Source organism: Cyprinodon tularosa, unplaced genomic scaffold, assembly GCF_016077235.1.
Source record: "Cyprinodon tularosa strain WSP-4 unplaced genomic scaffold, ASM1607723v1 ctg204, whole genome shotgun sequence".
Classification (NCBI taxonomy): domain Eukaryota; kingdom Metazoa; phylum Chordata; class Actinopteri; order Cyprinodontiformes; family Cyprinodontidae; genus Cyprinodon; species Cyprinodon tularosa.
This window is the reverse complement of record NW_024038751.1, coordinates 459,605-475,521: the sequence shown is the minus strand read 5'-3', so window position 1 is coordinate 475,521 and position 15,917 is coordinate 459,605. Positions and strand designations below refer to the sequence as shown.

General features: G+C 36.6%; 1 protein-coding gene across 1 annotated transcript; it reads left to right on the top strand.

Moving 5' to 3' along the window:
* Positions 1-134: 134 nt before the first annotated feature.
* Positions 135-13,248, top strand: LOC119783402 (receptor-type tyrosine-protein phosphatase eta). Its single transcript, XM_038284905.1, has 11 exons — positions 135-339; positions 516-601; positions 5,449-6,100; positions 6,795-7,052; positions 8,084-8,356; positions 9,453-9,573; positions 10,112-10,275; positions 10,363-10,623; positions 10,758-11,021; positions 11,949-12,046; positions 12,178-13,248. Exons 1-11 carry the CDS (start codon positions 291-293, stop codon positions 12,247-12,249), a joined length of 2,298 nt encoding a protein of 765 aa, XP_038140833.1. The 5' UTR covers positions 135-290; the 3' UTR covers positions 12,250-13,248.
* The last annotated feature ends 2,669 nt before the right edge of the window (positions 13,249-15,917 follow it).

The following is a 15,917-nucleotide window of genomic DNA, read 5'->3' as shown; positions in this document are numbered from 1 at the left end:
CATGTTTAGAATATAAATGCAAAGTAGCCACGTCCAAAGGTATTTTGGATTGAATAGAGCCTTGTGATGAGTGTCATATTTATTACCTATGGGCGGAGATGTTGCTGGAGCATTTTGGGACAAATAATTTCTGTTCTGAGCGAGGTGAAACATTTAAGCCCAGGTTTGGTAGAGAGACAATCTGTCGAAGTTTAGCTTCTCTTCATTTCACTGCTTTGTTTAAGTTAATGCTCTTAAGGGCCTTTTTAGTAGGGACAATTTGACAGCCTTTCCACAAACGGGACCCCACCATGGGATGCCTATCAGTCACGCATAAGCTGTGTATCTCAATTTGTTTGGGTGAGTATCATTCTTTGATCGTTTTTTATGGTAGTGTTAGTAATCTGCATATTTATAAGCATTTTCAGCTAGTGAAACAGAAACTTAAATCTATATATTAATGCTATTAAAGAAAAGCGGAAAGAGATTGATGTGGTTTAAAACAAATGGGCTTCTATCTCCCTGTTCTTTCTCAGGTTTTTTGGTGTACACGGCTGCAGAAAGACAGTACTTCACCATTTCCCACAACACCACCTGGGAGCAGGCCAGGAACCACTGCCAGGTACAAAAGGACCTTATGATTAAGTTTGTTGGTGTCCGACTTTATTCAGTTGGACGCCATCAGTGAGAACGATTATCAGTCTGGCTTTTAGGAGGTTGTGTTAATTCCAGCACCATATGATGTTACCCACCAGTCTGTTCTGTAGGATTGCATGCTGCATCCAAAAGGAAACCAGAGGTCTGTTACACTTAGACTCAACTTTATTTATCCCTTGGGATTACTCCTTCATGGAAATTCTGGTTCCAGTAGCTTATATAGAGTACAAAGAGTTAAAGCAAGATGCCATTAAAGTTAAAATACAACAGACAATATAGAAATAGTATATAGTGCAAAAAGGCATGAAGAAAAGAGGTTTTAATGACCGAGAATGTTTCCCTTAGATATAAAAATATCTACACAGTGGAGAGCTAAGGGAAGACTGCACAGTAGTCGACTTTGGTTATTGCACTGCAGAAATGTACTACTACTGACCATATAAATATGTTTCCATTGGTATCTTTTCTTAATTTCGAGACTGAAAGCAATTCAGTTTATTATATAGCGCCAATTCACAACACGTTATCTCAAGGCACTTTACAGCTCACCAGATCATACAGTCAAATTTTCAGTTTTCTATCTAAGGATAACCAGCTGATCGCATCGACTCATTGACTCAAAGATAATCCCTCACTCTAAGCATGCTTGTAGCGACAGTGGAGAGGAAAAACTCCCTTTTAACAGGAAGAAACCTCCAGCAGAACCAGGCTCAGTGTGAGCGACCATCTGCCGAGGCCGACTGGGGTTGAAGGAGACAGAAGCAGAGATAGAAAAGGCAACTGTAAAAGGCGGCCCCATCCAGGAAACACACAGCCAGGCAGATGAGCTCCGGGCCAGACAGGCTGATCTCCAACATCTATAAGCAGAGTTGTTCTCTCCAGGATTGTGTCACAGCCAAACAGGAACAGACAAGGCAAAGTTATTATGAGAAAAAAGCAGAGAGAGCATAACATTAGAGACTGAACTAACAGATTCTGCAGAAGGAGAGAAGAGAGATAGAATGATGAAAAAGGGGTCCCTATGTCCTCCAGAACTCTAACCCTTTAGCAGAATAACTATAGAGAAAGTTCAGGATAACCTGAGCCACTCTAACTATAAGCTTTATCAAAAAGGAAAGTTTTAAGCCTAGTCTTAAAAGTAGACAGGGTGTCTGCCTCACGGACTAAAACTGGTAGTTGGTTCCACAGGAGAGAAGCCTGTTAACTAATAGATCTGCCTCCCATTCTATTTTTAGAAATTCTAGGAACCTGCAGATTGAGAGCGAAGTGCTCTTTTAGGAACATAAGGAACAATCATATCTGTGATATAAGACGGCGCTTGGCCATTTAAGGCTGTAATGCCAAATGTATCATATTTGATACATACGGTTACTGAAATGTTTTGCGTCTGACACCTTTTGCATAATTTAATGGTAAAAACTTTGCTCAAAATCCTATTGTACACAATCAGATATACCTGATAACAGAGGGCAGACGACTACACAAAAAATAATCTTGACTTATCACGTAGTAATAAATTATTAATATCAAAAATGTATTTCTGATTTTTCTTTTTACATATTTTGTTAAAAGGCCAAATAAGGACTTCAAACCAAAAAAAAAATAACTTTCTGTTTTGTTTTATTCTTGGATCTGACTTTAAAGGGTTAATGCTTCATATGTGAGAAGGAGGATTTTAAATTCGATTCTGGGTTTAACAGGACGCCAATGAAGAGAAGCCAGGATAGGAGAGATAGGATCTCTCTTTTTAATTATAATCAGAACTCTGGCTGCAGCATTTTGGATCAGCTGAAGACTTTTAACTACAGTTTGTGGACTTCCTAATAGTAAAAATTATAATAGTCCTACCTTGAAGCAACAAATGCATGGACTAGTTTCTCAGCATCACCCCTGGACAGGATATTTCTAGCAGACCCTTTAATTGCACGCCTTTACTTCACTGAACTAGTTGGTTAAATTAAACATCTCATTTACATTTTTAGCACTAAAATATAAAATAAGGCAATAATAACAAAACTAAATAAACGTCATAACAACGAAGTCCTGTAAGTGTTAAAAGCCAGTGAATAAAAATGTCTCAAACCGTGTTTTAAAATTCAGCAGGGAAGGAGCCTCCCTAATGTGCGGCGGGAGGCTATTCCATAAACGAGGGGCAGCGATAGCTAATTTTTAGGAAGGCTTGAGTTAGAAGCCAAATAATACCTGGCATTAAGTCAGGAAGTAATGTGGAACCCAACCTGCCTGGTTTATCATTTCATCAAGCTTTCTAGGTTCATCTGTCGCAACACTTTTTAAGTCTATTAAGTCTAGTATGGTTTGATGAAGGCAAAATTTAATTGTTTATATAACAGTTTTGTTTGGTAACGGCAAGATACACAGACATCCTTTTATCAAATATATTTGTGGAGAAGGTCAATCTGATGAAATTCTAAAATTCAAGTTTTTAGGTAGTGTATGTCTTAACTGCTGACTAGTCGCATGTAGAATTAGTAGATGATCTAACTGTCATTAAAAAATATCTTGGACTTTTAAAAATCTTCCTGGAGTAAAGCTGGTTAAAGTCCACAAATTGCAAATAATAAACTTGATCTGGAGGTGAGGGTTTTATTGCTACCTTAGTCTTGTTTCCCAAAGAATAAAACCACAGAAGTGTTGACTTGTTTTTCACTTGATTGTCAGGTTAATCTTTGAGAAGGAAAGAAAAAACCGTTTACAGTAAGGAAAAATGGTCAGTCATTTACTGTGTTTTATGTAAAAACTAAAGATGAAACCTTATGGCCTGTACCGAGCATAGTGGAGGTTTTGTGATTCTGTGGGCATTTCTGTGTTTCTCTTCCAAAGTTCTTGGCATCACAAAGTCTGAAATACTGGGATTACTAATATAAAAAGCTGTCCAACCAACAGAAAATGGGTCTGCATTGGTTTTAAATTTTATTATGTCAGCATAAGATGAGGCCACTTGGTGAGTCCGTAATAGATTACTGATATTTAACCTTTTGTTAATTTCCTTCCTCTCAAGTGTGACATCATTTACTGGTTAGTCATTGTTGCTTTTTTAATTTCTTGGATTTTATGGGATTTGCGTGCAACCTGCTGCCATTATATTATTTTTGTTCATATATATATTTTTTTTTCATATCGTTACTTTCTTTTAACCTAAATTAAGTTTCATAACTTAAAGGAGCATCACTAGTTTGTCCCAACAATAATAAAATCTGTCCTCTAGTGTTTCTGAAGGAAGCAGTATTCTTTAAGAAAGGAATGGGTGGGTTAAAGTCAACCCCTAAAACTAAAAACTAAAGAGGAATGTTAGCTTTGCAGGTTAAGGGATGTTACTCAGCCAGAAAGGGTATTTAAAAAGGCAAGAAAGGAATCATTTCTAATAAGAAGACAAAATCAGTCATTTCAATTGGAAGCATTTAAGTCTGTGGGAAACTACCAATAGAAAGTTTTATTGCTGATGTCAGGACCTGACCAAACCTTTCCCATTCACGAGTGACGGAAACTTGTGACAAGGGAGGCTTAAAAGTTAAAACCTCTGTTCATCCACTACATGCTTTACAGTGACAAGAGAAGGTTCCATTTACACAATGGAATATGTTGACTGTCTATAAATTATGAAGCCAGTATTTCTAGCTAACATTAATTGTTAACGCTTGAAAATTTCATAGTATAAAACTGTTATTACGTAAAAAGGATTATGCTGGCCTGCTATATCTCACACACATTACAAAAAAGAACAAACTATTTGCATAAACCATTTGGATTAAGACCTGGTCAAAGAGAATTCAGGCTTTTCAGCCCAGCTAAAAAAACAAAACAACAGTGTTATTGATGGGCTCTGTGTATGCCCCATGACACTCAATCTCTCCGGTTCTTTTTAAAGAACTCTTTGAGTAGGATTTCATAATTAACATGTATTAAATAACCAAGAGACATAACAACAGATTCTGATAGAAATTGTAATCTTACTCAGATCAGAGAAATTGTTTAGAGTTATAGAAGGCAGCTGTTCCGCTCTGGGCTCACCTCAATGGAAGTGCTCCCGATTTACAGTTAAAAAAGCATTTTTTACACCTCCAGTCTGCCACATCATCTTATTTTACATCATTAGCAGATGATTAGACATCCATGGCTCCAGCCTTATCAAAATATTACACTTTGTTCTTAGCTGAAGGACACCGCTCTCATTCCATTTCCAAATCTTTGCCACGTACAGAATGAAGATTATAACTATATCCAGACAGAGGAACTGTCCTTATTAGATTAAAACATCAGTTCTGACACACAACAGACAGCCAATACCAAGGTCTAATAAACTCGCACATCTTCAATGATAATTATCCTAACAACCGAAACAACTATATAAGAACCTCTATATTTTTTTCTAAACGAGATTTTGATTCAAAAGATTAAAGCAATTATTGATTTTTTGATGCATTTATAATTGCAGATTCAAATATACACATGCTGAACCACTGATGTTAACGAAGTCGAGCTCAGCAAGTTGCTGTATTTTTTTTTGTTTTGATCAAAAAGCCTCTGGCCTAATTCTGACCAGAATGAGTAAAGTTCATTTGAACAGGTTGGTATCCTGGTAGAGATCTGACTTTGTAAACATAAACTAACAGAACCTTTCAGAAGCTTAAGCTTGGCGTTGGGGATTTTGTGTAGTTATCACCATGCAGTCGATTTAGCTCAGGTTCTCGGACTGGAAAATCTCAATCTTTCCTTATATTCAGATCCTAGCCTTCATGATTGGCATTTTAGAACATAGTTACATAAATTGATTGTTCTGTCATGTCTGCTTAGGTCTGCTATAAGGAGATGGTGACTCTGACTCCAGAAAACACCCACATCGTCTCCAAAATGGCCAACTCCGACCACTGGATTGGCCTTCGCAAGTATATAAACTACAAAGGAACCAGTAACAACGATACGCCCTGGACAGGGTGGGCCAACGGGGATCCACTTTTCTTCCAGAACTGGTACCCCGGCTGGCCGGTGTTTAAATCCCCTCTGCCAAAGATTGACTGCTGCAGCTGCTCTTGCACCTGCCCGGTTCTCAACAGTACAACCACCAGCCCACCAGCTAGATTTTCCATCTACACAGGTTCAAACACAGCCTCAATGGTAACAAGCAACACTGAAGTGACCAGCGATGAGGGCACCAGTGCAAGCAACACTGAAGTGAACAGCGATGCGGGCACCAGTGCAAGCAACACTGAAGTGAACAGCGATGCGGGCACCAGTGACCCTAGAAACACCACGAGCTCGCACTCACTCTGGTCGGCCACACCGCAGCCGCCTGTCATTTCAACATGCGAAAGAGCTCCTATGTGGCCGCCCATCATTCCAGAGAATAATAAAAACTACATTGAAAACTCCTGTGTGGTCATACTCAGATTTGGGCCTTGGGTTGAAAAGGAATGCTCGGAAAAGCTACCTTCCATTTGTTATGAAGGTAAGGCTGAGATAAAAAGCAGCTTCTAGCCTTTGCAGCTTGATGCTCACAAAATAATCACGTTAGCAGAATAAAACTTTAGGACTCATGGCAGAAATCTGAAAATTATAAACTTGCAAATAAAGCCAATAAATCCTTTAAAGATTTTCTTGACACGTTTTTTCTAATGAGAATTAGACTTTGAAAGAAATTAAGTGTTCTGAAGTATGCATCAAAGCAGGGATTGTGGTACCAAAATAATTAATTTAAATAAGATACCTAGTTCTTTAAAGAGTAAAATGTTCAACTGGTATATCCAGTCATCCCGCAAAGATACTGCTGCGTGGCTGTACATGTTAATTTGACCAATTACATGAACCCTTGAATGATATATTACCTACCGTAAATTAAGTTGGAAAAAAGGTTAAAAGCCAATTGAAAACTTAGTAAAAAAGTAAAAAATGAAAGTGTTTCAGCATTAATGCCTCTAAGTTTATGCTGTAACAAAAAAAAAAAAACATCTTTCTTTCGCTTTCTGAGTTCTTTTAATGGATTTCTTATAGAAGCACTTTTGTTATTTATCTCAATATATTAGGGCAAGTGGGTGTCCCTTGTTATCAATTTATCTTTATTGTCAAATACAACTTGCATTGTAATCGAGATTTCAGTTTTAGTACAAACCATGTTGACCCTGTGTTTTTTCTTTTCCTTTCAGACCGCTTCATGGGGAGTGTCACCATATCCAATATCACAGCCTCCTCTGCAGCTCTGATGTGGGAAAAGGGGCCTGGTGACATCAGCAGCTATCGCTTAGTGGTGCTCTCTGCTAAAGGGGACACGAATATTACCAAAACCCTCAAGAATTTGAGCTATGACCTTGAGGGTCTCATTGCAGGCACAGGCTATGACATCCAAGTGTTTCCTGTGAAGTGTGGCAGGGACCTCAACCCACAGAACGGCACTTTCTACACCAGTAAGTAGCTCATTAAAGCAGGCGATGCATCTGCTGACCAAACTTTTTAACCTTACATTTGAATTAAATGAAGTTTTTATGACGTATGTTCATAAATTACAAAGGTAAGGTGTGAAAAATTAAAAGCGTTAAGCTAAAAAGTGTTTATCTTGTTGCATGCCTTTTTAATACACATTCATTGGAAATATAAACATGTCTTACTGTAGTTTATAAATCCCCTAGATGTAGATTTTTACCATTTCTTATCCAACTACATACAGTGGGTACAGAAAGTATTTAAAAACCTTTAAATGTTTCACTATTTGTTTCATTGAATCCATTTGCTAAAATCAATAAAGTTGATCGTATTTCTCATTAATGTACTTTCAGCACCCCATCTTGACATAAAAAAAAAGAGAAATGCAAAAATTTGAGCAAATTTACTACAGAAAAACTGAAACATCATTAATGAGAAATAAGTTTAACTTAGCAAATGGTTGCATTGAAACAGAGTTGAAAAATTTACAGGGGTCTAAATACTTTCCGTACACGCTGTATTTACTTCATTTTTTTAAATAGGTGCTAGTTGATTGTTTTTTTTGCCTTTGCATAATTTAAAACGATATAAATTAAATCCTTTTGTTCTCTTTTTACACCTGAAAGTTGTGGTTGTTTGAAATAATGATATGCATTTCTTAAAATGTACTATTCACTGTCAGGTCTTTATAGAGCAGGAGCTGCCTGTAGATTTAAAAAGCAGATTAAATATTATTTTGTTTCATGAACATGTGTCAGAGTGGTGAAAGCTGCCACAGACTCTGATCTATTTTGCTTTGCGCTCTCACTTTTGCTTTCTGCTACCCCAGAAATATTCCTCTGCTTTTTTAAAAAACTAAAGTTTAACAAATTTCTGCTGCACTGGTTAAATGAGAACTTTTAGGCTTTACAAAAAGCATAACACTGCTTGAAGTACAGCTAACGTAGCCTTGATATGACTTAATAAGTAATACCAACCTGAAAAGCCTAACTGTGGGTTTGTTTCCTCCTCATAGTCCCTGGGAAGGTGGAGAACCTCACTGTGACCAATTATACAGAAACAACTGTCACTCTGATTTGGAAGAAGCCTGAAGGGAACTACGGCTTCTTTAAAGTTACAGCTCATTCAAACTATGTAGACACTGAGTCAATCGTTAAGGACAACATAACGGCAGAAAGTTTGGTGTTTGATGGTCTGACACAGGGAAACAATTACACTTTCTTTGTCACCACCGGGGTGGAAGACAGGACCAGGTGGAGCGATATCGCAACTATATCAGAATGTACCAGTAAGTTTACATCACTTTTCATTTAAACCGTCTGCTGCTGAGCTGTGTGTCCATCTGTTTAAAGCAGGGATGTCCAAAGTTCTGGCTCAGGGGTCATTTGTCTCACCACTGTTAAGTGAAAATGGGGACGAGCACCTAGGATGGCTTTAGGTAAACATTTCAACAGAATGAGTGATAATTAGGAGGAACACTTATTTTGATGATCCACCCGGAAAAGGAATATCCTCCACTATACCTTTAACTTAAGAAAAAAGACACAAACAGATTAAACTTTCTCATGTAGAGTGTAAAACATTATATGGCTTATAGTCTTATTAAAGACATTGCATTTTATTTCATTAATTTTTATAGAAATGTTATTTTACGTTTCATTGTCACAATCCTTAAACACAACAATAACAAAACATTGCACATGGAGGAAAAAAAGAGCAGGAGAACAATGGTTCTAAATTAGCGTTTAAATACAAGAAATGCATTAATCCAGTCAGACATCATTGTCTATGGCCTTTAAAAGCAAATACAAAAATATATATATAAATTTTTAATGAAAGAACAATATTTGTTAAGTTTGCAAAACAAGTAGTGAGCTTTGTCCCTGTCAATGAAGACACTCAAAGAGACAAAGGAAAAAAAGGACTTCATTAGCTTTTTTTTTTTGTTGCTTTTTTTTACATGCAAAGATTTATCTCTAAAATCTACAATTATGTATAGATCTTTCTTCTTCTCTGACAGAAATTGGACTACTTTGTTCTTTTCATTAAAATACTGCACAACTACATTTTTGAGTTAAAAAAAAAATGTAGAAACTAAAAACAGCTTTGGCCCCCTGAGTACTTCAACATGAAAGTTTTGGTTGCTTTGAACTTACCAGAGGGCCAGTAGAGGAAATATGAAATATAAACCCAAGTCCTTGCCTATTTAGGCTTTATCTGACATTCAAATCAGCAAAGGCAAATTCTAGCCTCAGTTTACCTGAACCATGACAGCTGCCTGCTCTTATTTGGGATAATATTCACTAACCTCACAGAGAGGCTTTGTCTGTTTTATAACCACCTGTCCACTCTCCCTCCTCTCTGACTCCCCCCCCCTCTCTCAGGTCCCAGCAAGGTGTCCAAGCTGGAAGCGTTTGATAACAGTGACACACACCTCAAGCTCAAGTGGGAGCCGCCAGAGGGAAATTACACAGGATTCGAAGTGAAAGCCATGGATAGAAATTTGTATGTATGAAGGGGTTAATGTCAAGGAAAGCACTAAATGTTAGGTTTTCTTATCATTATTTCACCCTTAACACTCAGGTCAACTTGGTTTTTTAATCACTATACAGAGCAAGGACTATATAGCGGACTTTATAGCGAACTCAGTCCATGCAGACAGGTGATACTCCTACTTTTTGCTCCCTGTCTGTCATGTGAGACCACCTCCCTGCAGGGTGCCTCCGCCATCTTTGTTATTAGTCACCGCTGTCGTGTAGTATCACAGGCCGCTGTTGCAGCAAATCCCATAATGCTTTGCAAGAAGAGCTCTCCTTGCAAAGCATTTCAGGATATATCTACTTGTCTAGTAACCATGGATGATCACTACTTTTCAAGGTGCATTTTGGGAAATTTCGAGTCCACTACTTTTTCATCCACTAGACATTCAGACACTCATCTAAAATGGCGTAACCCCCATAATGTGCCCTACATAGTGATTAGGGCGGACATTTGGACACAGCCCTTTTCTCTCTGTAATGCAAGTGTGTTTGTATTATAACAGGTTGGACCTGCAGGCTAATGTGACTTATCCGAAGGATCTCCTTGCCAAACCTTTTGAAGTTGAGGTGAAGGGCCTGCCAAATGGAAAACAGATTAACTTCAATGTGACGGCCATCAGCATTTGTAAATTGAACGGAGCCACTGTACATTTTACAACATACACTGGTACATCTTTTCTAATTCTTCAGTTGTTTATTTAATCTGTTTTATGGTTAATTTGTTGACATTAACCATTCTTTCTGACTCAAACAGCTCCAGGACCCGTCTCAAATCTGACCTTAGCAGCAGGTCCTGAATGGGTTTCAGCCAATTGGAGCTTTGATTCTAAACATGGAGAAGTTTCAAACTTCACAGCCGTGCTTTCACACAGTGGACACCTAGACCAAGAAAAAAACATAACAGCATATAATGTGACATTTAAAGATCTGAAAACTGCTACCAGATATACCGTGGACGTCTATGCCGTCACTAACAATCTGCGAAGTCCAAAGACGACAAATTTCATTTTTACCTGTGAGTTTACTTTATTAGATCATAAAGACATGCGTAATTAATATGCTGATATCAGATGATTATTACTTTACTTTTAAAGGTTTCTTGTAAAAAAAAAAAAAAAAACTTTCCTAAGTGTCTCTTTCTCTTTTCAGCCCCATCTCCTCCTACTGACGCCAAGGTCCTCAACAGTACAAAAGACTGCCTCAACTTTACATGGACTGCCCCAAAAAACTCATCAGCACGTGAATATATCTGCAACATCAAGTCGGATTTCTGGAACACAGACAATAATAAAACAGTCAATGAAACCCACTGCAAGTTTACGGGCTTGAAGTCAGGAAGCACCTACAACTTTCAGGTGTTCACCCTGAGCGACAACACGACCAGTCAACCGGCGAAGTGCAGCGGGACCACGGGTGAGAATCATTATAGCCGCATGGGCCTCAAAGAAAACTCGCAGATTTCTCACGTTAAAACCACAAAATCCAATTTTTAAGATTTTATACTGTATAACAACATGACAGAAAATGATGGATGGATATTTGCTGTGTTTTATATCTGTTTTATTTTCTCCCATTTCCATCATATCCAGGATTTAATCTATATATTATCTGCAGATTCCGTGCAACTATCACATAGTTTCTATGATTTAAAGGTATAGTGGAGAATTTTCGCAAATTTTTGAAAAAACCCTCCCTCTCCACTTTTAAAAAGAATGTGCATGTACAAAGCTGTACCCGCTCCTGAGAGGGAACGCCTCTTTAACACGTGAGAGCATGTGCAAGCACAAGTTGCTGTTTGTATCGCTCGTACAAGCTTACTTTCCAAAAGAAGATTAGCCATTTTTCTACTATGTCAGACTCACCACCAGTAAGTGAAAATGGGGACGACTACGTTGGACGGCCTTATGTAAACATATCACCAGAATAATTGACAATATTGACAATTATTGACTATACCATTAAGATATTTTGTCCATTTGTGTGGTCAGACACTAATGGGGGATGATAATGATGCTCAGTACTTCCACTCAAAACTCACACCTTCATATTTCTATGTACCTTGCTTTGTGAAATGGTATGTCATCCTGCTGAATAAGGAAGGAACGGTCTCTAACCTTTTACAATGGAACATCAAAGGTCAGACATGCTGCGTGACCTTAAAAGGGTTGTTTGACTAAATGCTCATATTTCCGAACCTCGTGACAAAGTAAAACTAAAAGCATCCCATTCTCACACTTACCCATTGCCTGGATTTATGTCTCTGTAAATGCCAATTTGTCCCATGAATGAGAGTCTGTTTAGGTGTTTAGTTTCCTCATCATCTGTTTGTCCTTCCAACAGTTGAGGATCCAGTGGAAATCGATCTGTCAATGCTCTGTTCCTCAGAAGCAACTCTGCATTGTGACAAAGGCGAAACCAGGGATAAAGTATTTGACGATGTAAGTCAGACAACACTTAGTCTGGGTAATTGTAACTTAGGTTTTACCCAGTTATGTTTTAACTTATGTTTTAAGTTATGTTTAGGTCTGCTGGGCAAAATATTGAGCTGTGTCTCTGTGTTCTGTTGCAGATGAAAACATATTTTGAGAAAGAGCTGGGACAACACGTTTACTATAAACTCCAGAAGGGCAGTTCAACTTAAAGATGTTATGGAAGTTTTAAAGTTTGATTTTTGAAACTCTATTTGAGAATTAGACATGGTAAGAAACATTAAATGATAACATAAACCTTTTGTTATGGAGTACTGAGGAACTTGTTAAGAAAAAGCTGTTTATAATTTTCTGTTAGTTTGCAAGTAGTTTTTATACATTTTCCAAACAAGCCAAGGTCTTTTCTACAGCGTAGAGCATTCTTTTTAAATAGCTTTGATCCGATCTTTAGCCTTTTTCTGAGGAATTTTCCTTCAGTTTGTACAGCGCCCATTCACAACAAATATAATCTCTTACTACCGTGCACCTTAAATCCAATTCCCATCCAGATGATCCATCCAGACATGTAGAACTGTTCAAGCTGACCTGCATAAAGCTCTGGTCTGTACAATGTCTTAAAAACAATAAAAATCCAAACACACTCCACATGTATATTAGTTTTATTTTACTTTCATGATATTTTTTTTCTCTCATTTACAGAGGAGTTTTATGTACAGAAAAAGAAAAAATTGAGCAGTCTGATCACATTGAAAAGAGATTTGTTATTAAAAAATAATGTGAGTCTATTAAACTTAAAACCCACTGCAACAACATGGTAGTGTTAGCAGTGCTGCTGATGGAATTCAAAGTGGTTAGATTATCTAACGACTGATTTAGGACAGTGAACAAACCGTATCATGTTAATGCCTTTGTTATATTTAAAGCAGGCAGATGTGAGGCCTCTGCAATAGCTTTCTCTATGCCTTAAATCCATCTCCAAATCATGAAAGCAATTCCTCTATTTATGTTTTATCAGTTGTATTTTTACTAGTTTCATATCACATATCATAGGTAAACCACAGAGAGGAGCAGCCTGTTTTAAACAGCAATAGCAGCTGCTCCACCAAAGAAAAATACCTAGAGATGCTATCTAGGGGTCTGTTTCATGAAGCAGGTTTAACAAACTCTGATTCAAATCAACATTTCTAAATTGATCTAGCCTAAAGTCAGGAACTCTGTTTGTTTTCACAACAGCTGCTATGAATTAATTCAATAAACTCTAAGTAGAGCCACTCAGAGTTAAGCACGTGCGTAACAAGAATGAAAAGCCATTATCAGTGGAGCAATGATCTGACGAGTCACCATGGCAACGGGAAGTGCTTATTTCACCCCACTGGAACCACTGATTTTAATGAAAAAATTAAAAAGAAAATTGAGAAGAAAAAGAAACAACACTACAGTGGCAAAGGAGATAAAGATGGCGAAGGAGAAGATTGTTGCCTGAGTTAATGTGTACGTTTATAGGCAGAGGGCTATGGCGAGACGTTTTTACATTTATTAAAAGCACTCTCCTCTATGTTGTTACATTTGTAAAATAAGATTCTTCCTGATCAAAACCACATTCCTAGAATGAACTATAATAATATATTTTCTAAATAACATTACATAGTAAGTGTAAGAGTAAGAACCATTTGCTTGTAGGCAGTTGAATCACAGATAACTGAATGAATATATCTGAGCTTGCATGTTTAATATGATCCTTTCTGGTTCATAAAAAAATAAAATGTAGCAAATCTTAAAAATCCCAGATGTAACTTGACAAGCCGGCCATAATTAGTGAACATCTAACTGCTGCTTTCTAAATTCTCAATTTTCCTAAGTGCATCTATGCTAAAGAATTACTGCTGGATAGATGGGAAATACTGCTTTGTTGAAATATTAATGCCCAAATAGCTTTATGCTGAAAACCTGGTAGATCTATCTAGTTTTGGAGTATAGTAGCTAAAGTCTAAAGGATGCTCATTTTTGTTGGTTAGGAGTTTTGCATTTTTAAATATTTTGTTCTTCACTGGGTGGCGCTATTTTCTTTTTTTTTCATTTGATAAAAGAAGAGAAGTTTGAAAATGTATCTTAGAGTAATTTAGGATCTCATTTTTATTTATTTTTTTATTTTTCCATAAAAAAGTTTAAAAAACAATCCACTGGACTTGTTTCCAAGATTTGAAGACGTTTTGCCACCTCTCCAGGAAACGTTCTCAATTCACCCTTGTATTGCTTGGAAACATGCAAATGGAAGGCAATCAGTGGGTCGTTTGGTTCCATTGTTCGCCTGTAATATCTGAAACCTGTCTGAAGGTCGGTCGTTAAAGGGGGGGATTGTAGTTAAATGGGGGGGATTGTCTCCTGTAATACCTGAAACCTGTCTATGATTGTTAAGGGTTTTTTTATTTGACATTTCTGAAAATCAATGTTGCCCTCATCCACTGACCCCACCCAAGGCCTTATGATAATGGAAAGGCTTTCTGATAAAATGTCTAACAACTTTATAAGACAATTTAAAACATGATTAAAATGTTTAATGTGGAAAAAAAGTCATTATGAATTTTTCTGTTAAAACACCAAACCAAAGACCTCTTTGAGGCAAAACAACTTGCAATCAGGAACTATTGTTCCTGAAAAGTATCTTAACGGTTGTTTTCTTAAAAAGATATGACAGGACCTTATAAATGGATCGTCTTTAGTTAGTATTAGCTAATAAAAACTTGTTGTTCTCATCTGTTTTTTTTTTTTTTTTTTTTTTGTCTTAAGACGCTTTCATTGGACTGAAATTCTGGTACACAAGCTGTAGTGGCGATTTCATATGTTCTTTAGTCAAATATATAAATGTTTGGCTCTACATTTAATTTAAAATAAAATGGGACAAAAATAAAATGCACTTTTTTTTTTACTTATAGGTTGATCATTTTTGCTTCAATAAAAATATAAAATCAACATTTGAATTGTTTTTGAGTAGAAATGTTGCTTTAATAACATTTAAGACACAATTATGTGGTAATGTTATGTATTTGTAAAGAAATGCAAAAATATAAAATGTTTTTTTTTGTTGCTAATGTCTGCTTTGTTCAACATGACCTAAGAGATTTTTTTCTCATTCTTTAATTATTAAGGTTTTTTGTATTTACCACTTTTCTATAAAATTCTCTGCCCCCATTTTACCATATTTCCTTTTTGTGTTATTTATAACTCATTTATGCCTTATTTTCCAGCTTTATGTTTGTTTTTCCTACCTCCAATCTAGGGGGGGGGGGGAGCAAGATTGCATCATGTAGTATAAATGCAAAGCTTTTCTAACCCTAACCCTATCTTTTCTGAATAATTTAAAGTAAATTGTAAAGGCAAACTATTAAACTGTTCCAAGGGATAAATCAGTCTCTTCTCTCTGCGAATATCATAAGAAATGTATTTAATATCACACTGCAAAGAATGAAATTAAAACAAAATGTTTTTTTATTTTTTAAAATAAGTGTATTTGCATTTAAACTAAGATAGTAATTATGATAATCTAACAAAAGGAATAAGTATTTTTCCAATTAAAAATAGTATGATTAATGTTATGCACTCAAAATAAGTTAATGGAGTCTTTCACATATTGTCTAACCTACTTGCTCAAATCAAGGGAAAATGCACTTATTCCAAGAAAAAAAAATTACTTGTGTAAAAATACTAATTAATATTTTTATTTTTGCACTGTATGTTTTTGGTACAGTGGCCATAACAGCAGCCAGGACCAGTTCTACAGGGGCAGTGACCCTTTTGGCTCCTGTCTAGAACCGCCCATGTTTTACAGTAATATGACTTTGGAGCTTTAATGTTTTTTTATTTTATATGAACTCTGGATTTA